The following is a 25,044-nucleotide window of genomic DNA, read 5'->3' on the forward strand; positions in this document are numbered from 1 at the left end:
TGACATTTCTTTTCTCCAATCACAAAAAATTTCAGAAGCAAGAATTGGACCTGGGAGGAGAAAGGCAGGCGCAATTGCTGCGTTGTAGTCCCCTAACACTGCCAGCACAGACAGCTGTTCCTGTTCTGACTCTTCTCCAAATCAGTCAAAGGAATTCGTTCCAACTTTCAGAAAGTAGTTGTATGTTGCTTCATTTCCCACTTCAGGGCCTAGGATTCATTCTGGAGTCGCAAATAACAACATCTTGTTGCCTGATTCAGCCAACAACAGCAAGTTTGAGGGATTCGTAACTCATGACCAGTGCTGCAAATACAGCACTCCCCTGACACCCACACCTGTTCTTTGACCCTTCATGGTACCTGAAATGTGACAGGCAAGTACAAAAATTAAATTCTGTATTAAGACATAAATTACTACTTTATTATATTAAAATGCTAGAGGTTAGTATACATTAATTTGGAACATTAGTCATGCCAAGGCAGAAAGTTATATGGGAAGATTAGCGAAAAGACATAGGAAGAGCCTGTGCAGGACTCAGGAGGTCTGAATTCCTGGTTCCTCCACAATGTTCTTGCCTAGCTGTAGCCAATTCAGATATACCAACACCACTGCTATATTTGCAGGCACCGCACTCTTGGCTTAGGAGTGCAGTGAAAAGCCTGATTTTGCTGTTATCCCAGCACAAATCAGTATCAAAATACCTCAGCAGGCAGACCTGACCCGTTTAGGTCTTGTTCCTCCAAAGTGTTCCCATTTGCTGTGCCTGACAGCTGGCAGCAGCAGAGAGGGGAATCCAGCAAGCCATTCCCTCCCGGACACAGGGCAGCCCTGCCAAGGCACCAGTAAGCCACACAGTAGCTGGGCAAGGGGTGAGGCTGCACACAGGCAGCAGCAAGGGTCAGAAGATGCAACTTCTCAAGACAGGTAAACCCCATCAGTGTTTCAGTGCCTTGTTTCTGACACAGGATAACAGTACCAGATGTTCTAACCAAAACACTATAAAGGATATGGGGACTTTATTTGATACTAGCCAGTAATAAGTAGATATTCTGGCAGCCACATGGCAATACCTCTTACCAACACAGGCTTCCTTTGGATCTGCAGCCAATAAAAACATTTCTGTGCAATAATACTAACACAGCTCTTTATCTAATTGATCTACAAAGAACAAGCATCTATGCTGCTCCAAAATTGGTACAGAAAGTGCTTACCTGATGGAGGGGCTTTTCTCTACTGGATAGATGATGATGACAACAGGTGGCCAGAGATGAGTGGAAATACGAGATGTGCAAGATGCAGCAATTCACCTCTGGAATCTGTTTGTCTACTTGCTTTGCACATGCAGGGTGAAACATCTGTCTCTGATGAGTAACTGTGGGGAAGTTACTTAAACTTCTCAGTTATGCTCTGTGTCATCTGAGAGACCGGAAAATCATAATTCCTAAAACCTGACACCAGTATCCTGCAACTAACCTTTCTCCTGCCTTTCAATAGACAAATCTTTGCCCAGCAGTCAGTTTTTACCATCTCTTGGATATTCTTCACAGAAATTTGAGACATCAACAAATGCTAATAAAGCTCATTATTTGATGCATTTATGGAGAGTTGATGCATCAGCAGATGAAGTCTAGAAACCAGTCTGCAGGACTCTAAGAAACACTCCTAATCTGAAGGGACATTCAGAGAGTGGAATCCTATCAACTTTGAAGTGATGTGAGTAAGGATTTGTACCAGCTTTAGGCAGGGCAAAAACTTGGCTTTGTTTTTAATTTAGTTTGCTTAAACTTTGTTTCTCAAAAATCCTTTAAGATTCTGTTGATGGCCTGTTTTTTGTGGTGGCAACATCCCATGAAAACCAGCTATTTATTCTTTGAGGTTTCCCCCTGCCCCCACCTGATTTGGAAAGAACAGCAGTATGGGGTTTTTTTGATTTATACGGAAAGAGGAAACCACCCTGGGCAAAAACGTCTACAGTCAGCAGAAGCAGCACTTTGTCTTCAAAATGATTAATGTTTATAACTCACATTTTTCTTGCAGATGTGATTACAGAAGAGAATATGACGAGGAAATTATTTTTAAAAATTGTTGGAAATATATATATGTATTCTCATAACATGGCATGAAACAACAGAAAACAATTCTCTGCGTGGTTTTAAAAGAGTAAAGTCAACAATTACAAACCCAGATGCCAAAGTGTTGTGATGTTAATACCTTGGCATAAAACTAGATCTTCTGCTTTCCTAGAAAGTTACTGATACTTGCTCAACCTGAAAAAAAACAACCCATGAACAATTTATTACATAACTACATATTAACTAACATAAATGGCTAAATTCAGGCTCCATACTTGAAAAATTCACAAATACTGTCAAATATCACAACACTTAGTCTGCATTGCTTTTAGCTATGGAATATCACAGACTTCAAGAAATTTTAGAACACCAGGTATGGCTGTGGTACTCAGGTCCCCATTTCCTAGTCTTCTGCAGTATCTTTGGAACTAGACAGGAAGACTTACAGTTTTCAGTCATTATTTCAATTTGGATAAACAAGATGCGATTGGCATGGGGGAGCATCTACCAGTGCAGCTACAGAAAAAAAAAGCATAAATTTTGGATTTTGAGCACATCTTTTTCATGCATATGATAAAGGACAAAAAAGAGTTTAAATTACCACACACAAGCCAGACATGAAATGATGAAAATAATTTGAACAATCATCTGTGAACATCTATGATAAACGACGATGACATCAGAGTTTCTCCCTCCTCTCTCATTCACAAAGTACATGATTGCCTTGGAAAACACTGTTGTCAAAGGAACAAGCTTTAACACCAGGATCTTTCATTGCAGAAAGCTCTTATAAACTAGGTACTGAAACTGAGTACAGCCCCAGCTGTACTCAGATGCTGAGAGACACAAAGAAGCTGGGCTTTGAAAGTGCAGTCATACATCTGCCTGTGCCTCTGACTACTTAGAAGGTTTTCAACCTTGTCTTCAAAAGCTGCCTTTGGCCTTGTAATTCACTCTTCATTTTTCTCAAACATTCCTCAATGGGTGAGCTGGGGAGAAGGGTGTATAGAACCAAAGATACACAAGCTTACTGCAAAGTTTTGCTTAATAAAACATGTTGATTGCAGCCTGATTCTCATCTTGTCAGTCACTTTTCCTGCACAAAGATTAAAAGAAGAAAAAATCTTCCCCCCAAGTTAAATATCCTTGCCAGATAGATGGGGTAAATGTATCCAAACTGTTGTATGCAGTGTCAGGAGCACACAAGAGCTAATGCAGCACAACATGTGAGCACTGTGTCTCCCCCCCCACAGGACAGGGACCTCCAGTGCCACCAGCTCTCAAAGGTGACCCTGAGTAAACACCAAGTTTGATAAGCTCCATACTGGAGCATGATCTCACGTCCTACAACAACACCTGCAAGATAAGACTTGTTCTTTGGAAGGCTTGTGAAGGAACAGAAACTAGCACACTATCTCCCAGAGCCAGCTGAGAAAAGGGAGAGACTGAACATAGATGTCGTACACTCATACATATTTTTCCATACACTTGGGGGATAAAAAAATAAAAGGACACTGACAAAGAATGGTTGCTGTTGTGGGGAGGGCACTGACAAGCTCCTGTTTTGCTCTGTTTTAAGGGGAAAACTCCCTGTTTGTCTTAAGAAAAAAAAAAAAACAACTCGAAAACCTTGTTGAAAAGTTTTGTGGAAAACATTTACAGCAATTTTTGCTGAAAGTAAAACTCAGGTTTCCAAACATCTCTCTGAAGCAGCCTTTAGTATTAACAGATGTCTGGTTGGAATCTGCCTGAGACAGTGAACTCATTCTGAATGGACAAAAATAAAAAGTGCAGGATTTTTGCTCCACATAATCTGAACGTTCAGATGCTTTCTCCCAGACTTTATGGATTTGGCTGCTATCATGCAATTATTTTATCTTCAAGAAGCAAAGACCTCAAATGCAGAGCACACGAGCTTCCCAGTCAATGTAATTTGCTTTTCCAGATCTACAGTTTAGCTGTAAGTAGTACTGGAGCAAAGTGCGGGAAGTAGGTATTTGGTCTGGGGTTATAAATAGGAGACATTTCATTTGGTGGTGTACAGGCCTTGCTTATAATAGCAGCAGCCTTGATGGCTCAGCTTTGAGTTCATTAATTCAGTCAAGGCACTGAAGATCCAAAGCAGATAATTAGGCCAGAGATAGCCATCATAGCTGTTAATTTAAGCAATTACTGCAATATATAGTGGTTTATATTTCTGCCTGTACTTTCCTCTGTTCTTTACAGACTGTCTTCACAGATATAAATACACCCCTCCTTCCATATCAACTGCTTTACATCATGTTTGCCCATATTTACATCCATTGTTACACACTGCTGTGAGGCAGTCTTGACAAAGCCAGCCTGTAATTGCACAAGTCTCTAGCACTTAAACATTCTTTCTCCTCTTGCCAATTCTCCAAGTCATGCGACACTTTAAAAGTTATTAAATTCTAAATAAAGAAGATTAAGGATTCCAAATTCTATTCTGTGCTAAAACCAGCAATCAATAATAGTCAAGACTGTAATGGTGCCTTTAGGCCCTCTAGGCCATTATTCTCTACACTAGCTTTTCTCTTCTTTTGGTAAAGAGACAGTTTATAATATTTTCCAGCAACTGCTGCATCAAACTCAAGAGTTCTGATAAGAGTTAGGGCATTCAAATTATCATACCAAATTAAGTATGTTTCTCTTTCAAAACAGAACAAGGTTTTTCATTATTAATACTGAAACTATGTTTGAAATAACGCATGTAATGCAGCACAGTAGTGAATATTTTCTTAAAACATCAGAGAATGCAATACCTGCATACTTGAACTATAACCACAATTCCCATGAATCACCATTTTAACTTATTTTGTTCCCAGATTTTATTTTTTTTTCAATAGGAAGATTATTCTCTGTGCAATTATTTTGACAGTCATATTTATTACGAAAGGTTAATATCTGTGTGTAGCAAATATGAGAATGGATTCAGGATCAGCCTTGCAAGTGTGCAGAAAATGGGCAGAGAATGTTTATCACAGTATTTTCCATTTTTATGAGGATGCAGTTGGTTATTATGACAAGGTGAAAGGTCTCAAAGCCTTCATTTTTAGGCCACAGGTGTTCTTTGTAGAGGTTTTTTTAATAAAGAGTATTATTAGTCCTTTAAATTAGCTCTTATTGAAAGTTGCCACATCTGCGTTATGTCGTAATGAAGCTGGGGGAGGAGGTCATAGCAGGGGACTTGTGCTTGAAGAAAACATCTGGGCATTGCTTTGACATTCACTAGCAACTTATTTTATTTTATTAAAAAGTAAGGAAATTGTACTGAAATCAATTGCAAGATGCAAACAATAAATAAAATGAAAATACAGGATCTGAAAAAAAATAAAATTGGTTGGAACAAAAACCACCTTTTCCTTCTCTTGCTCCCCTCCCATGAATTCCAACTGCTGAGATTAATTACCTGTGCAAATGGGAACATCAGGTAAAAAATGGTTCAAACAGTACTTACCACAGTCATTCTCTCTTTCAGAGGAGGAGCTACTGTCATTTCAAATAAAGCTTTTTATTGTATTGCAACTTTTTTTGGCTGTCATTTAATTCATTACATCATTTCAGAGACAGGTACAGTGACCTTAGGAAGTCCTGTACCTTTATATAGGCATTTTTCCCCTCCACTTCCCCCTGGCTGATAAAAGCAGAGAGACTGTTTCCTGTGCACAACTACACCTATCACTTCCATTCACAGGAGCAAGGAAAAGTCTGTTTTCAACAAAAGGGGGATTTAAAAGCCATTAAAATCCTCAAGTGGAAGTTGCTGAGTAATTGCATGATGGTTCTTAATTGTCAAGGCAGATAACTACACATTAGGAACCACTGCATTAAGAAACTTGGCAGGGTCAGATGATGTTCAGCTCCATGGCACACACAGCCAGGGATGTTTATAGGGCAGTGGTTATAGTATGCCTCAGAAATCCTCAACAGCACTATACCCATGCTCACCGTATTTTCTTGTTCTAAGTCCTTGCTTACAAATGCAAATGACATTTCTAGTCTACTCAAGTTCTTACACCACTCTTAGCACTGCAGTAACTGAAGGTGTTCCCGTACCATAGCAATCAGTCGGTCACTTGTTCCCTTAGGCAGGGAAGCACAGATGTATCAATCCACTGTTTTAATGCCAGTTTTCTGTTCTTACAAATCTTGGCTTTAATATTAAGAACTTTTCATTGATGCTTTCAGCACAGTGTATACCCTCTGCAAACTTAAAACATATCTGGTCATGAAGGCCATGCAAGTTCTAAGGGCCTATAAATATATTTGGTTATAGGTGTATGAAATTATTGCAGACGAGCTACGCTCCAGCTTCTCTCTCCCCTCCAAAATCACAATAGCTGCCAACAAAGTTCACAATACTGTATAACAACATGTTCCAGAAAAAAAGCATTCAATGTGAATGTGACATGCAAATATTAAGACAGGACACCAGACTTCTTTTCTTTCCCCTTCCCAGTGGGTGTTTTATTTTATAGCATTTGCATTAGGTAATCAACTGAAACACTTAAACAACAGAAAGCTGGCAGCACAGTGAGGAAAAATGGAGATTATTTCTCAAACAGCTGTGACAAAATGGTTTCAAGTTGGAATAGTATTGCACAAATGAATCAATTTATGGAGGGTGAGTGGGAGCAAGCATCTTCAACATGGATTGTGAGGAAAAAAGGCACTATTTAGCTGTGTGTGTTTAAAAAGAAAAAGGTAATGAAGCACAATCCATGTTTTTCAAAATTACATTCAGGACTGCTTTAGAAATGCTCAAAAATCTGTCTCTTTTGCAGAAGCTATGGAAAGCTGCTGATGTAAATATCAGACAGTACAAGTGTATGAACATTTATAATTATGCTCTAGAAAAGTCTCAGGAAGAGGGCTCTTTCTATAAATACTGCTGGAAAGGTTACAGAGTTGCATAGGCTTACAGTAAAGGAAGCATCCATCCAACTAAGTAGCCTTAAACTTTCTTTAAGTTTCATCTCTAGTAGTCATAAAATATGCTCTAATTTTGAAGAGCTAAATTGGCAGTGCACTTGGATCAGGCTTTTCCATTGACTGCTTAAGCAGCACAGTTCAGACAGTATCATCTACACACCTTTTTGTCATATACACCTTTAGCAACGCCAGGTAAGCTTAATGGAGAATTCAAACACAAGTGTAAAAGAAAATAATTGAATTTTAGTGATAGAATATAGAACTGCTCTGAGACTATCAATAAGCAAAAGTTTATTCCTGTAATGTAAAAATAGCTAGGTATCTTCAGAAAAAACTAAATACACAGAAAAGGCATTTCAAATGACCAGGATGGGCTGGTTCTCCATCTCCTATTTTGTACAGCTATACATTTTCATGTCTGTTTGAAAATGAAGCCATGATCAGCATACCAATAAAAGAGAGACTGCTAGAAAATCCACCCAGAACAAGCAGGAATGTGCACAGAGGACATTCTGCACCCTAGCCTTGGGTCTGCTTATAGATGCACTAACAAAATAAGAGTGAAATTCTTGTTGCATGTCTGCAGAATTATTAAGGGAAGGAGCTACAAACACTGTTGCTCTCCTGTCAGCACTGCCTGGTGTATCACAAGTGTCCCCGGCATGCTGTGGGTACGGCTGGGGAGTCACCAGCACAGCGGGGCCTTGCGCCTTGTGCTGACATCAAGAGTTTCAATAGGGCTAGAGCTTTGCACAAAATGTGGGTGGTAGTTTTGTACAGAAAGTACAGAACAGTGTAACAAAATCTACTCTCAACTATATGTAGATAGATGAGCATTTCAGCACCTTTCAAATGAACTTAGCCCTGCAAAAAGCCAATCCCATTCCTCTACAGAGAGTACAGTGACTTCAGTTATAAGATCTGTGTTCAGGAGGCTGCATAGTAGTTTACTGATCATACAACAAGCAAAACCAAAATTTCACATATTGCTGCTTTCCTCTATGAGTCATTAAGGGAAAATACATGAGATAAATCATACTTCTACACTGTAAAATATTTTTAATGCTAACAACTTGGATTGCTTCTGTTTCCAAACAGAAGATGAATAGAACAGAGTATTAAAAATCTGTAAAACTCCTTTTCCTAAACTGTCTTTTATGAAATCCAAGTTTGATAGTTCTAAACTCAAATTATTCTAAGTTCACAGTCGGCTTTAGTGGTTGCACTAGATATAAAAGTAGACAGCCTTGGTTCCTTCCGTGTTGTACAGATGATCACATTTTCTGAATACATCTGGAATGAGTACTGCTCCAATTGTTGCTAACATTTCTCAAAAATATTCCTAAAATTCTTGTTTGTCTCAATCTTAACAGTTCCCAGCAAAGAACAGGAAGTGATATCTGATTAAATAAAATGTGTTACCTTACATGAACTATGAAAAATATATTGCTCTTTTAAAAGTAAAAAAAATTGCATTGGTTTTGTTATTAAGACTCATAATTAAGAAATTCCAAATCCTGGAAGAAAAGAAACGTAACTTTTAAAATTGCTTACAGAATAGAAGGAGTTTCTGTAGACCCTACTGAAATCAGTAGAAGTTTTGTCTATTGTTTTCTTGTCAATAGAGAAGCATTTGTCTACATACCTATTTCATTACTTACATGAATATTTTGTATTTTCACTTAGCAAGCTCTTCAGCTCTCTTAGAGGTGCTCTTCTGAAAATTTGCAAGAAGGTAAACTCATCTGAATTATTCTTAAGGAAAACAACATGGTAAAAAAAACCCCAAAAATCTAACATAAAACGATCACTGAGCAGAAATCTTTCCTGGGATTATAAATATTTATTTTATTTTTTTTAAAAAGTGACTGCTTTTCAATGAAAACTTTTAGATGCCCATTAACTACTTTTTGTGTATGACTCCTCAGTTCCTTTCATTAGCTAGGAAACATGTCTTCATGTGTGACCTAACATATCCTATATCCAAACATGCTGGCATTATTATTGATGTCAACAGACAAGAACTAGAACAGGAAGTCTTATGTATGGTTCATGCTATATAAATGGTAACTTATGAGAAGGAACTTCCCTGATTATTTGGGAAGAACAAAGAGAGATCTATTTTTAAAATCAGAAGGGAAAAATCTAAGAAAACAAAGAAACTGCAAGATGTACTTGATAGTCTCTTGTTATCCTCTCTGTAATTGGGCTGTTGCTTTTGGCTGCAGACATCCAGTTCACAGACCATTTTCCATTTCCTTTGTTTTCATTACAAGAACAAGCTGGTTAAAGAAACTCCACTTGGTAATTTTAAACTAAGCCTTCAGCATGATACCTTAGGAATTTAAGCCTTTCCCACCATTCCTTTGTCTCCTCAGTGCCTTCCCAATCAAATCCTGTGAAAAGCACTTTTAAGAAAAGGCAGGTGTAAGTTGTGTAAATACTCATCTTTAAGAAAATTCATTAGGAAAAGTTCTTGCAGTGCTCCATGGCCATTTGCTATAATGCAGTGGCCCTAAACATCTGTTCTCAAATTTCAATTTACTTCATCTACCAGGTGTTTCACATTGTTAATAATGGCAACTCACAAAGTTAAAACAGTCGCGTAATGGCAGTTACATAAATACAATTATGTCAATCAAGTTCACTGCATCTTTCTCAACCACACTGCACATGACACTTTTCTTCTTGATCTCTTACCCTTCTAAAAGGATGAAGACTACATTTCTGTAAAGACAAACCCTGGACAACATTCTGGTATTGAAGTCAGAGAGGTCACTGAAGTGTGTTTCAGCAATGTCCAACAGTTAACTCAACCAGGAATTAGATGTGATGTTTTTCACTTCACATGTAACAGAACCGGTGCAAAAACCCCCACTTTAAACTAGTTACTTTTAAACCTTTTGGTCCAAATACATAAAATTAGCAGTATTTACAGCATTTTACTCCTTTTGTAAATGCAATGCTTTAAAATACGTTATAAAGCACCTCAGTAAAAATATTCTACAGATAAAAGTATTGAAGTAGTAGGAAAACCCTAGCCATACCACAGCTCACTAATAGAGTCATAATATGGATTCACCAATACCTCAGTTTACAATTATTACAAAGAATCCATGGAGAAACTTACTGAATTTACGATTTTTATACCACTGTGTAAGGATCAACTAGAACTGCAGACAATACCAAATTTCTTTGTCATTTTCCCAACCTCAGTCAGTGGTGGTAGTGATTAAAAAAAAAACAAAATAAAAACCCCACTGCTCTGATTCTTTAACTTTTTACAATATTAACGTGAAAATGACATTTTAACACTAATGAGTAGTTATAATTTTTTAATAAAACCACATATATAAATATGGGCAATTCCAGCAGCAGCAGCATTTCTCAGCAGAACATGATTAACCATCCCAATTAATACCATGTGACATGATTCACAAAAACAAAGCACAGATGTCAACCAGTTATTAGGACTACTCATACTGTATACAACCAAAATTTCCATGTTGAAAGCTGGGGAAAACTATTTCCTCTTCACAGAAGTATAAATGAAAATAAATTGCTCTGAAAATTAAAAAGAGCATCAACAGAAGTGGTTTTTTGATTGTTTATATTTTCAAATAGAACTGCCGTGTATTAATTGCTCCGAATTACAGTGTAGATTTCTTCAGGTTAAGGATATTGACTCCCACGGAAAGTATTAGTTAGATAAAAGAAATGAAGCCTTTGCTTCTGGATTACCAACACAGCTATATCCACAGCCCTGGCGGTGATCCACAACCCACTTTTCTCATATAAAGAAATGTCTTGGAGGTCTACAAGCAATCTAGTTTCCATGGCTGAGGACTAAGATGATGATGTGACCAAAGATTTAGGTCCATAAATCTAACAGTATAGCGTTCTTAGTTTGATTTAGGGTAAATCTTTTCATAGAAAAAGTTTTGAGCCAGAATATACAATTCTCCATCTTTTTCCCGAACTGCATGTGCTCTGACAAACTGAAATTGCTCCAGTGCAAATTCATAGAACTCATTCTCCATTTTCCAGATTTCAGACTGTTGTAGCTTGGCAATAGTTTCTTTTGTGGGAAGTTTTTTCTCAGTTGTTTTCCTAAGATGCGACTTCTTTCCTAAATGGAAAATGAAAGCAATAACTTCATTTTCAAGTTCACGTGCTCAAAAAATGTTTACAGTCCTTTTATTTACAGAGTTTTTATACTCTCAGTGTGTTGATAAACTGCATTAGAAGGGACAGGCTTTAATCCAAAATTTATTAACACAACATGCAGAGCTGGAGAACTACAGCCTCTCAGTAAGTGTTTATGAATCCACTGCATCCATTCTTTCAATTCTTCCTCCTTGCTCTAATAAACCCAGGGAATGAACATTCATTTAAGGAATAAGATTACTCCACATAATCTACCTGGAGCAAAATTGGTCTTTCAAAATTAATTATTTAGATGTTAATCTGGTATCAAATGTTAAGAATTTTAGAAACTGCACAGGAGATACTTCTTTCATAGAATCATAGAAACATTTAGGTTGGAAAAGACATTTAAGGTCATCGAGTCCAACTGCAAACCTAACACTGCCAAGTCCCACTAAGCCATGTCCCCAGGCGCCACACCTACACACCTTTTAAATACCTCCGCCAGTTCTACACGTCTTTTAAATACCTCCAGGGAAGGTTATATTCAACTCAGACTACCAAAAATGCCCTTGCTCTGGCATAGCTCTCTGTAGCCCTCCATGAAAGAGAAAAAACCCCTTGTTTTCAAGTTATTTCAATTGTCTATTTCTAATCAAAATACAATCTCTACTAATGGCATTTAAACCATTATACTCCCATCTAAATAGAATACTGTAGTCTTATCATAAATGATATGTAAGCCACATCCCTGTTGCACAGAGTTTCTGAGACAAAGATGACCAAAATGATGACCAGATTTTCTCCAAGGAGTGCTGCCTATTGCTTTGTAATTAACTTGTTAATACTACATATCTAGGCTCTGTACATCAGATTCTTTTCTCCCTCTGTTTGTAGATAGAGGCCCTGCTAAGATAGATCTTTTCTTCATCATAAATTGCATGGCCAGCTCCTAGAAACTGAGCTACTAGTTGTTACATCTTACTAGGAGCCCAGGAAGATAAACATCTACTTGGGTCTCTGCATCCCTCAGGCTTTATTGCTCAGCCAACCAGGGTGCATCGAGCACACTTAATTCCAGCAGGGCTTCAGAGGAAATGGAAATCTGCCACATCAGCCACTTTACAAAACTGAAGCCACTGCAAAACCTTAAAAAAATGTTCTGCTATAAGCACGTCACAATGTTACATGCAGTATACCTACCCACCTACCTTTACCCCAACCTTAAATATTTACAATTCGTGTAAGGCAGAAGGATACTTGGAGTAGCCCCTCTCACCCTGCCCCCACTGCCCCCCTCAAAAAAAAAGAAGTATTGAGAATCTTTGAAAATGAGTTTGTCTCTTCTGTAGGAGCATCACTCAGCTGGGAGGCAAACCTGGCAGAGACTCAAAACTGTTCATCTAGATCTAAAGAATTCACATGAAAATGGCAATAAGAGGATGAAAAATCCATGGAATCCATGGGAATCAACTATTTAAATACCTGTGCGGTACAGTTCTGTGGCACCCCTGAAGAACCGGGGCAAAGCTGCCTCCAATAACATGATAAAGTCTTCAAGCTCTTCAGTAACTCCCACTAGGAAGTATTCATTAATCAGATTGTATTTGGCTTGTTCCAAGGCCCATCTGCTTCCCACATTCCTAAAATGACAGAGAACAATTACAGCAAGTCCTGATGTCAGCCAACAATCCTTGGTCCCTAGATGGAGATTACTTCACAACAGAACATTTGTATAGGAAAGGCAGGACTCATTTTAAGTTATAACCATTCCTAACTTCATTTTCCTTTCCAGTTTCTCTCATCTGTGTTCTTACCTAAAAATACAACTCTATTTATAAAAGAGTCTCAACAAAAATACCCGATGTGTGTATATGCTTAATGCTTCTATTCATGCAATTTTTCCAGGATTTACATTGTCTCAATATTAATACCCTGTTCTCCACTTTCACATTAGATACCAGAAATTTGAACACACCTTCCCTTTTGCACCTCCTTTCTTTCTCTGCTTCTCCTCATGGCCAGAGAGTAGATAGGTTTGACCAACAGGCACTGAAAGAGGATCTCCCAAGTGGCCATTTACTTTGCATGCGTTTGAATGAACAATACCTTTGAGAAATAATTGGCCTTGATATCACATAGAGTCTTTCAAATAATCTAGGGTTTTTTTGGTTTTTTTTTTTTTGCTAAAGAGTTTTTTTAAGTCTGTGCCATTATTATAAAACATGTTGCATTGACAGATGGACACTATTTGCTTTTGTTTCAGTTTCTGCTAAGTAGCATTGACTACTAGATATCTGGTAAAGGTTTTAAAAGATAAATTTATCCCAATCTCAGTTATTGTGTACTCCCCAGGAACTTCAGGAGCTTGAACTAAAATATCTCCATTCCAAAAGAATAATACTGTAGTAGTCTGACTTAAGAGAAAAGTGTCAAGACTCTAAATCTGCAAAAATGATTTTTAAAATTGGAAACGTTTTCCCTCATAGCACTGCTGATACAATATTGTAATGTATTGCTAGTTTAAAGAACTGCAAAACTGTTTCAGTAAATCCATCTTCTACAGAAAACACATTACTTGAGTATTCATTGCTTCACTCTGTCCAGTCCCTCACACTTTTATCAACTGGGCTACATATTAAAATTTGTTAAAGTTTAGATTTCAGCACTGATGTACTTGACTAACAAGCTACATTTATCTCCCTACCAGCATTCCGAGCTGTGGCCACAGAAGAATGGAATTTGAAGCCAAAGTTTCTCTGGAGCACAGTCGGAACCTCCAGCTGCCACACATTCATCAAAGGTCTGGAACAAAGACAAAATTGAGCTGAGCTTTAAAATTTCATATATGTATCAAACATCCCGAACTGGTTAGTTGCTAAATGCAGTGGGGACAGAAAAACACATATATGATGTTAAAGAAAAAGAAACATTTTTTCAAGCCTTGCTTTCACAGTGTTTTTAGGATGACCTATTGTCCCAATTAAATAGTACTTGGACAGTCTTTCATGGTTACAACTAACGAACAATTGATCTTACCTGGTACATTGATACACCTTTGATATAACCTTAGCAAAGGCTATTTGTCAAAACTAGAAAAAACAGTCCCTATGTGTTGGTATAATTGTTTTCCCCTACAAAAAAAGTCACTAAAGATACAGCATCAAATGCCATCAGGAACTGTGTGATCCTTCAACAGCTGGATCTTTATAACATAGAACATTGTGCATTTTGTGTTTTAGATTAAACAAGGATCTATTATATTTTAATTATGACAAACAACTTCCATTTCAGAGGCTAATTTTTTTTTTGGCAATCAGAAGAAGTGAATGGAAGTTTTCACTGCATAACAGAATATTCCATACAATATTGCTCTCTATGTGGATACACAGCTGTAGTAACAGAGTTTCAACTGCAGTAACACAGTTACAAAAGGAACTCCATTAGCACTGGAAGGAATTTGTAAATGCTTTATTGTGTCACCATAAAGTATTTATGATATTTCTAATCAAGATATAAGGCCTGTATCTAGGATAGATTAAAAAAAAATAGATCACATAGACAACTTTTTAGACTGCTTCTTCTGTATAATTACAAGTTTCTGTTCAAAGCAACTATGTAAAAACACATTTGTGTAATTATTTGGGGTTAAGAACAAGGACAACATCATTTGCTTCTATTTTGTGATGAAGTTTATAAAATAATCTGAAAAAATTATTGATACTATGCCAAAGCAGGGAGTAAACTGTGGTGCCTTGGTTCACATTGAACTCTGAGTTTAGAATAGCTTGTACATGTGTCTTGGGGTGACTTTATGATGTGTATCCCCTATGATGTGTATCCCTCTATGCCCAGACATGATTCCTGTGCCTTTCTGTGTCTTTAAAACTGGGTGCAAGAGAAAGAAAAAAAAGCCAGACGAACTTTTCAATGCAGTTTGTGTTCCAAGGACACAGAGATAGCTGCTTCTGTGGTGGCAAGAGCGGAGGAAAGCACTTTCCTGCTTTTCCCAGCTCTTGGCTCTTCTTCTCGGAAGAGAGAGACAGAGAGTTAAACTCCTTTGTTTCCCTGGGACTTTGGCTTCTTTTTCTTCTCTTCTGGAACTGTTCAGAACATCAGAACCTCACTGGGAGACCTTACACTGGCCCAGAGGGGTTGGGGCCCCCACGCTGAACTCCAGCTCCAGGGTGAGAGAGGGAGAGACCACACCCACAGAAAGGACTCTAAAATCTTCCCAGGTTTCTCTCCACAGCGAGAGGTTTTATTAGTTAACATTATTATTCTTTTCCCGTGTGTTTGTTACATAAATCGTTTTTTCCCTTCACTTTTCTCCAAGGAAATTTTTTCCCGAACCTGGTGGGGGAGGGGCGGCTGAAACCTGCCTTCTATCAGAGGACGTTCATTTTGGACGTTCCTCTGAATTTGTCTCAAACCAGAACAACATGCCACACATCACAGATAAAAATGCAGCTTAACCAGGAAAACAAGACATTGGTATGCTTTCCCTGGCATAGTTCTCTAGGGAATTTCTGCGCCAATCTATTGTTAAATGCACAGCCTAAATTATGAACATTTATACTAAAAATGAACTGGCATCTGTGCAAAGATTTCTTTGCTTATACCTGCAGGTTATTTTACAGTTAATAAGCAAAAGGAAGCAAGCCGTTTTCTAAGTAAGTCGAAATAGGACAGACTTCGTTCCACACTTCCTCTTACATACCTACCTTGACTGCTCCATCCAGAGATTTTATTGTAAGAAACCCTTGCCTCTACAGACTCTGCATTTGGAGCCAAATTTGACTGGAAGCATAGGGACACAGAAAAAAAACCTAATTAAGAATTCTTCCATATAACTGCTGTAGTATGGACTGGGAGGGGACTGGAGTGTAAAGTACATTGAGATTCCTTTCCACTAATAAAGGAACAATTGGCTTCTATTAGAAGTGATTTCTGACCTTCCCTACTTTTCATTTGAAAATCTTTAAGTGAATCTACTGGAACACATACTAGTGTTACATTTATAGTATAAATACATACATACACACATAGAATAAAGACCCTGCAATTGGCTCAATCAATTTTTGAGCTTACTGAATTTTATAACTAATGTATACAAAACTTACATCATCTACACACATACAGTTCCCCAGGGACACTTTGGAAAAACCTGATTTAAATGAAAGAAGCCAGAAGTTTGATACAGTAAATCAATTTCACTTCAAATAAACTTGAGATACTTACAGGACATGTTAAATCTGTATAACAACAACTAAGTCTCAGACCTAAATAAAGTGGTATCATAGTGACAAAAGGAAAAAAGCATCTTCAACAGAAAAACATAAAATTAATAATGCAATGCATTGTAAACATTTTAAACAGGAATGCATTTGACCTTTTTTCCAGCAAATCAAAGCTTACAATGCAGTCTACCACGCAGCAACACTAAGGATTTTTGGCATAACGTTTCCCAGTGACTACCTAACAAGGTTGTTTGGATTATAATTCAAAAATAACACAAATACTGTTAAATTCCACTCTTTTTAGTAAGTTTTATGTCCTAGAAACAGCTCAGACTTGGCAGCATGCTCAGCTTTTCAAGTGACTGATCTCCAGCAGGAAAGAGGAAGACAGCAGGCTACAAAAGATGAGATCCTATCTCTCTTTTTAAAAATGCCTTTATGAAATCATATCACCTTTTCATCTATTTAGCCAGTTCTATAAAGACAATTTTTAAGCTTAATTTCAATTTATTCTTGAAGCTTTCCTCTTCCAAGGCTGCTATGCTGCAGGATACCTGGACAAACTGAAATGCAGTAGCTGAAGATGGCGCTAAACCCTAAATAACAGGGAGCAGTTAGTTCCCAACTGGAAAGAAAAGAGGAATGGCTTGCTCCCAGTATTTATAAAGCACTATTTGGATGGGGGCAGCATACAAATGATCACTCATGTTTATTAGTTATGGTGTTTACAGACTAAGCTGTCTTTAGTGTGATTTTTGCTTATTTTTTCAGTGTCTCTTGGTACTCACACAGCATGACACTAAATTGTCAACATTACAGAAAAACAGCATCAGCTTAAGAAAATATCATCACTGAAACTGTATAAAGTGTTTGACTCTGTAAAGTACAAAAACTCATTGCATTTTTCAGGATTCCACACTGTTCTAGCTGCAGTTTTATAAACTATACTCATATACTTAATACACTACTTTTCTTCCCGATTTAAGAAAAATCCAAAGCAACATGCCCAAAAAATGTCATATTGCAAACCATGACAGGGATGTATAGATTCTTTCTGGAACAAATATATTATGGAGCCTGAATGATATTGCCATTCTGAAGCTGTATTCGTAGTCAATGTTTGAATGTGCTAACCTGAACTTATACCTACAACCACCTAAAACACAGGAGGAAGTACAGAAATTTATGTATCATACTCCACAGCAAAAAGATATTTCAATGTTTCAATTTTTAAAAAATAAAATAAATTGGGTTGCTAATTATATGAAAATAAACAACAAAGCCAAAGCATCAGCAGTTCTACTGCTTTTGATGGAACATGTGTCTCAGTCTTCAACAAGAAGAGATGTAGCCTTCTTACATAGGAGGAATAGCTTAATTTCATAACTACAAGTCTGGATGCCTAAAAACAATTTTTAAAAAGGTTTTATTTAGTTTTTTTTTAACAAATTGTAACATATAGTGAATTTATAAGGGTGTAAAGAACCTACTTAATGTCATGCTCTGCTCCAGTATGGACAGGAAATGGAGAATATAACTCACAAAGCCACCATTAGTACCAAGGTTGATAAAACAACTATTCAGCTTTTATCAGGACATTTTAAAAATTTTTTTCACATTAATTTTAGTAAGTACAGCATATACAATTGGGTGTACTTTACCTTTTTATCCCCCTGTTTTCGCCTCCGTAGCCCTGGTCTGTAGTCATCTCCAAAGCGCAGAAAGTAATAATAAGAAACTAGGCGCTCTATAGGATCTCTTATGACATTTATGTAAATTGGTTTCTTTTTAACACCAAATCTAAAGTAAAAGAGGAAAAACACATCTTTCAAAGGACAAATCAAAGCTTCTCATCTAATACGTAGAAGCCTGTCTTCATTGTTACAACTATACACATAAAATCTATACACAGAATACATGATACTGAGAGGAAGTTTAATCATCCTCATATCCAGCATATTACACGGATGTGAAAGTAAGCTCAATTTCAGTTTGCCTAGGATTATGATTTTAAGGGTTTATTATTAAAGAAACAAACAAACCAGACATATTGTCATACAAATTGATACTAAAAATTACACAACCATCCCTACTCTAGAAATGCCTTAACTAGTTTAGCAGCCACATACATGTTTATAGTAAGTACAAGGAAGTTTGATATTGAGTTCCTGCCCTTGTGAACTGAGCTTTGTAATGCTATGAGTGGTTTTCCTGGCAGGTCTCCAGTTGTCAGAGACATTAACTGTAACAGCAGGAAGACAGAGCTCAGAGCCCATCCATTGCCTGGGTTGAATGCAGATGGCTATGCTTATTAAATATAAGTCTAAGATAGTATCTGTAATCATATTAACTTCTCTATCTAAAGATATAAAATTTTTCCTTAGACATTTATCCTAAGCAAATTTTGATGTACTGCAGTACAAACAGAAGCCTGATGAAATGAGGCAGTAAGCTCACGCGACACATGAGGAAGATTTAAACCACCACACTGTTTTGTGCGGTGATCTACATTCAAGTCAGCTTTTACAATACATTTCTCAGTTTTATTTTCTTTTCCATTCAAGTCAGCTTTTACAATACATTTCTCAGTTTTATTTTCTCTTCCATTTGAGACATCCTTTGGCAAATAATTATGGTATCCAAATATTAAAGAGTTTATATCACAATGGAAATTGCAAGTGTGTCAAGTGCCCTGACATAAAGCTAAAAGCTGGAAAAAAAAGTTCTCTTCTGTTCCTATGCAAACTGGGAAAGCGTTCTGCATCTACAGAGGGCCATTCATGCCTCCTAGCTTGGCTAAAACAGAGCACTCATAGTTTTAAGATGCAGTGCCATTATTGTTGAAGGGATAAATTTTACTACCAGATACTGTACATATGAGGAATCTTAAGCTGAAAAGCTTAAGAACAGAAACGTAGCAAAAGCAGCAGAAAGGAGGAAGTTAGGAAAAAAAACAATTAACAGGCATTACTTTTTCCAAAGACCAGCATTACAGACAGAGAAATTGTTAGAGGCTACAGAAAGAGCAATTGATTCTCCAATGCTGCCAGCAGAGTACCAATGAGTCAGTCTGAAGCACTCAAAGGTGGCATTGCTGACATCTGTCTGCATGCCAGCTCTGACTTTCCAAAGCCTGCAGATAGAGTGTGTGAATGTTTCAGCCATTCTGATGCAAAATCCAGGCTTTGAACTGCATCCTCTTTAAGGTACACTAAAGTGCATGAGACATGCACATGTCCCCTTCCACAGACTACTGCAGATGCTGAGAAAGCTGTAACAAACCATTTTGATACAGCAGCAGACTCAACCAACGAACAGCACATATCTGTGGGTTAATGAACATGTCCAAGTCCTTAGAAATGCTTGTGCTGGATTGTACAATTGCATGGATTTGTACACGAGCTTTCACAACTAGCTTCAGTTACAGTAACACAGGTTGTTACTGTAACTTTATTAATAATAACAGTGAATTGGCAATTGCATTGTCAAAGAACTTTTTTTCCCAACCATTTACCAGAGAAAATAGGGAATAAGAAGGGATAAGAAATTTTTAAAAGACAAAAAGAAAAGGGAAAAAATTTAAACTTTTATTACTGTAATTTCTACATTGATGGATTACAATAACCTGTCCTCAATATTGTGAGTCATCGATGGAATCCAGTACTTTTAAGTTTCAGCATATTTTAAGAGGTACTTCTGATATTTGACAGTGGACCTAAGTCTGATGTCCATGTATACGGAAGCATTGACTCTTCTGAAATATTTTACACTTCTTAACTACAAAAATGTTCATTACAAGAACATACCTCACAGCCTTAAAGGTGTGGGCCTTGTCAAGCACAACCAGCGTATTCAAGATATTATTTTAATAATGAAAACCCAAAGTATGAGAAAGCAAGCTGTTGTAGGGAAAAAAAAAAAATCACTCAGGTGAAAGGATAACAAACAACAAAGACAAGGATAACACAGTCCCGGAGGGAAGATGCAGATGAAAGAAATCTGTGAAATTGCTTAGATGCTTTCTAGATGTAAAATAATTATTTCAGTTTTAGGAGTTCCAGTATCTGAAAATGTTTTCAGCTTTATGAATTAATGTATAAAATAACATTCGGCAGCTTTGCTGCACCAGAAAGCTGTTACTCAGTTCAAGCGTTTATTAATGTTGAAGTATTTTAATTTTAAAAAAGCAGAAAGGAAACTAATGAATTTTTATATATTTTATTTGACTGACTGATTCGCAAGTAACTCTTTTTGCCTGTTACTTTTTGCAAACTTGGTGCCATTGTAGCTTTTAGCATTTCCTGTAATAATATACAGTATTGGGAATCTGTGAAGGTCTCACTTCCCCATTTCATTCATTGGAATAAAAAGTTCAAATTAAAAATCAGTGTACATGACAGAATGAGTAATTAAAAGGAATGACTAAACAAAAGGAATCATTACATACAAAAAAGAATTTAAATAAATACTTTAATGCACAGAAACATAACAACACTGAGGAGTGACCGTCAGCAAGAGGTAAAAGTAGTGGTTACTATTGTTTGTGCAGTCAAACGTAATGAGATCTGAAAATTCCACTTTCAATTTTAAATCATTTTCCACATGCTTCAAGTGCAAGATGAAGCACTGCCTAGTAAGCATCTTAAGCAAAACTGACTTGTCAGTTCAAGAGGAGGTTTTATAAGACCTAGCTACTGAGGATCACTGCTTTAGATCCAGAAGCAAAAATAAGACAAGAAAACATATGAAAGTGAGAATAAAGATATGATCCTGAACCTTTGAAGTCAGTGAGAGGTTTTTACCACATTTTATTTTAATTTCATTTTAGAAGTAGCAGCATTTAACTCCACAAGAATTATTTCAATGCTTTTTCTAGCAAGCCAAACTACTACAGACCAGAAAACTACTTCAAAATATAACTTTTTATATTTCGATGAAGTGTAAAGAGATACTAAGGTAGAGAAGAATTACATAACTTAAGAGGCAGGTGGTGTTACTCTTTACATGAAACATTTTTGAGAACAGGTATGTTAAACTTCCCTGAACAGGAAGCCAATCCTGAAACAGAACTGCCGGTGTTTCAGAGGAAAGCCATGATTTTCAGTAAAACAAGCTTGGAATTTAGACGAGGAATATTAATCCCAGTATATAAATTATTTTTTAAAAATGAAACTCGGCTACATTTTATCATGCAAGAAAACGAGAAATCGGTGAAATAGCAACCGCAGGTAGTGGCCATATGGGAACGCCAGTGTGAGGGTTTTTACCAAACTGCAGTTCCCAGGCTCCGAGCACTAGAGGGCACTGGCAGCCCAGCTGGAGCCCGCTCCGCGCTCCGCAGGTACCGCCACGGGAACGTACTTGGCGAAGTCCAGGTACGATATATGGCCATGGTAAAATCCTGGCTTCATTTCCTTCCAGGAAGTCACATTCTTCACAAATCGGACCTGTGAAAGTGGGCAACAGAAAGTGTTTCTGTACTGCTCATTACATTTCCCAATACACGGTGTTTCCTGGCTTTTAAGTAAAATCTTATAATGCATTAGATAAAAAAGTCTATTTTGAATATTACCAAAAAATTTGTGCCAGCTAAAATAGACTTTTCTGCAGCATACAGATGACTAATTTTAGATCATCAGAATTTAATGGTGAGAAACAAAAGCAGAATATAGCAATCAGAAGGACAGTTCAAGGAAAGCTACCACAAAAACATCAGCAAGACAAACATTCACATTTTTGTCAGTGCATTTTATTTGTAATTTGAAAAGAATGTGGAATTCTTTCAGTAGAAATGCAAGTACATATTTGATAGAATTGTCTGATCCGTATTCAGTCCCTCGAATAGAAGTGTACCAGATTTACAGCATGTTCTTAGATCTATTTAACTCGGACATAAGAAATGAATCTGATGGTTCATTTGCTCCTCCATCCCAAAATGCAATGCACAGGTAATCCAGAAATGTTATAAATGCATGCAATGTAAATCCTATCTATAGTTTACTATTTTGAATAGTCATCTTAAGTGTAACATTTCAGGGAAATTTGCATGCTAAAGCATGAAGTAGCCCTTGAACAAGGGCTCATAAAGCAGTTACTGGCAAACTTCACAAAAATAGGAATAGCTTTACATTTCAAAGAACAAAATAAGACACAAGCCCCAAACCAGGAAGTGTGATCAAATTAAGTGGGACATGCAAATCCTGATAGAGCTTGGCTTTATTAGATGAACAGAATATTTTAACATCAAAGCATGTAACTGAAAGTTATTTCAAATCTAGTGAATTGGATAACAAAGAGAGGATGATAAATTTGTACTGCCTGAGCTGTCTGACGAAGATATGCCATTTCTGAGGCAGTGAATTAAAAGATAGTGTTCTCTGCACATCTGCAGTATCTTTTCTGTTATACAGAGAAACAGATAACCACAAAGATCCTGAGGTGAGACAAGAGAGCCAAAAAAGGAAAGTTTGAGAGCTCAAGACAACACACTAACATTCTGTAAGGTCAAGCAGATTGAGAGTATCCTGAAGCATAATATTTACTATTTATTACAACCTACCAGTTGAGGATTTTAAGAGGTGAGACTGGCCTGCTGCTGTTTCTTCAAATGTGCAAAACTCATGGTCTAGGATTTAAGAGGTTGGTAACCTATACTTATTTCTTTAAACACTGGCTCTTAGACTCTCAGATAACAGCAGTGTATATTACTTTTTAATAACAGGCAACATTAATTTGTTCCGTGCACAAGTTTCATAGTCTGTGGCATTACAAAATTTAAACCATATATTGCACATGAAAATTACGGCAAATCTAGCTGCACGATGTTACACAATGGTGTTTCCTGAACTGCACTGCCTTTCTGTCTGGTTTTGTCCATAGCACAAACTGGTAATATGGGACTTTGAATCCGGTTGAACTACCTTTACTGCTACTGAAATAAACCACACTTCCATTGACTGTATCTTTCCAAGATTAATGACAAGATATTTTCAGTGGAGAGCCTCAGCTATAAATTTTTCTTTACCTAGGAAAGAAGTTTTCTAAATACAAAATATAAATCACCTCTCCTTCCTTCACCCACGAACCCCAAAATGTCACGGTTGGTTGATACAACTCCGCAAGTAAACCAGTTATGCTATTTATGCTGTGCAGTGCAATCCACATATTAAAGGTATGTTTATGTTTCCATGAACAAGCTTTTTGATATTTTACATCATCTAGATTTCAGTTTTGGATAGACTAGGACTAGATATACGGTAATGTTAAGTACAAAATCCTAAGGTTTTTGTCTTAGATCCCTATGCCAGCATCTGGCATCAAACCGTAGATGTTCCAGTAACAGTTACAAAAATCCTTTATTGCCTTTGTCTTACAATGTTATTGTCTGCTACGGAAATAATTTTTATAAACATCGGATGAATAGTCTAGCCTCTAACACCAGCCAAGCTAAGAGAAGGCTAGGAAGGTTTTGTAAGATAGCTGTGACATTTACATCTGTCTTAAGATGGACCTGCAACATGCTGAGCCCCTGAGAACTATAGTTTTTAATGCCCATAACTAGCCTGCAGGCAAGAGATTTTTTTTTTCTCTCCCACAGTTTGCAGTATTCCAAAAGCCAGAATTGTTCCAGGTCACAGACAACCTAATGAGTCTGGATTCAGACATTTTAGGTCAGAGATGAATATTGCTCACTGTTTCATACTGTTAAATATGATCAATTTTACCTTTCTCTTCAGGGCTTAGTGGATAGTGGAGCTTTCAAAAGACAGAGAAAGCTTCTTCATCTGAGCCCAACTGAATAAAATTTGAGGTGACTTTAGAAGTTCATATAGACGTGAATGGAATTCCTGTGAAGTTGTTTCATGGTGCTTTTATATAATCAGCTACAAAGTTGCTTCACAGCCTTTAGTAAGTGGGAAATCAGCTGAGGTTCACTGAATTAAAAAGCCAGATCAAACATACTCTAGGGGAATAAGATGTCCTGAAAGGTAAGTTAAACACATTCAGTTTCTAGGACGGTAAGAATTTAAAACAAGTCCCAGTGAGCCTAAAAAAGGAAAAACCCAACCAGCATACCTGGTCTGAGAAAAAGCCATGTGTGCAAACTAAAGTGATATTTTAAGTTCTTATCTCTGTCCATTAACTGCAACCATCAGTCCCTCTTCCCTACAGTCTGACCACACACTCACTCACACACCATCAGACACACACAATCACACTCACAATCACACACACACACGCATGCACATGCACGCACACTAATGCACACACAGGCGCACATGCTTGTGCAAGCGTGTGTATGTGCATGTGTGGATGTGTCTGTGTGTGATTGTGTGTCTGAGCTGGATGGTGTGTGTGTGTGTGACTGCTTGTGTCCCTCTGTGTGTGTGTGTGTGTGTGTGTGCAAGAGTGTGTCTGAGTGTGCAAGCATGTGCATGAGTGCGCATGAGTTTGTCTGAGTTAGCTCTGAATCAGAGGGTTGGGAATGCTGGAAACAGGCAAGCAGCACACCTTTGGCTGCAGGCCATGAACAACCACAAGCAAGCCCAAGGCAAGGACAGTTGAGAAGCAATTTAGTGAGATGGTGAATTGAGTTCACCAGTTCAGCCACAGCACAGCCAGGATACCTGCCT

At 37.4% G+C, this 25,044-nt stretch overlaps 1 protein-coding gene across 1 annotated transcript in view; it reads right to left on the bottom strand.

Annotated features, from left to right (window-relative positions):
* Window positions 1-6,530: 6,530 nt before the first annotated feature.
* The window catches only part of HS2ST1 (heparan sulfate 2-O-sulfotransferase 1), an 81,595-nt gene continuing 63,081 nt past the window's right edge, over window positions 6,531-25,044 (bottom strand). Inside the window, exons 3-7 of the mRNA XM_048312741.1 lie at window positions 21,773-21,858; window positions 18,073-18,211; window positions 13,879-13,976; window positions 12,657-12,814; window positions 6,531-11,154 (exon numbers count right to left, since the gene is read on the bottom strand). Coding sequence (XP_048168698.1) covers window positions 10,928-11,154; window positions 12,657-12,814; window positions 13,879-13,976; window positions 18,073-18,211; window positions 21,773-21,858 — 708 coding nt within the window. The 3' untranslated portion in view covers window positions 6,531-10,927. The remainder of the gene's footprint in view (window positions 11,155-12,656; window positions 12,815-13,878; window positions 13,977-18,072; window positions 18,212-21,772; window positions 21,859-25,044) is intronic.

The sequence above is a fragment of the Corvus hawaiiensis genome, chromosome 9 (assembly GCF_020740725.1).
Source record: "Corvus hawaiiensis isolate bCorHaw1 chromosome 9, bCorHaw1.pri.cur, whole genome shotgun sequence".
Taxonomy (NCBI): domain Eukaryota; kingdom Metazoa; phylum Chordata; class Aves; order Passeriformes; family Corvidae; genus Corvus; species Corvus hawaiiensis.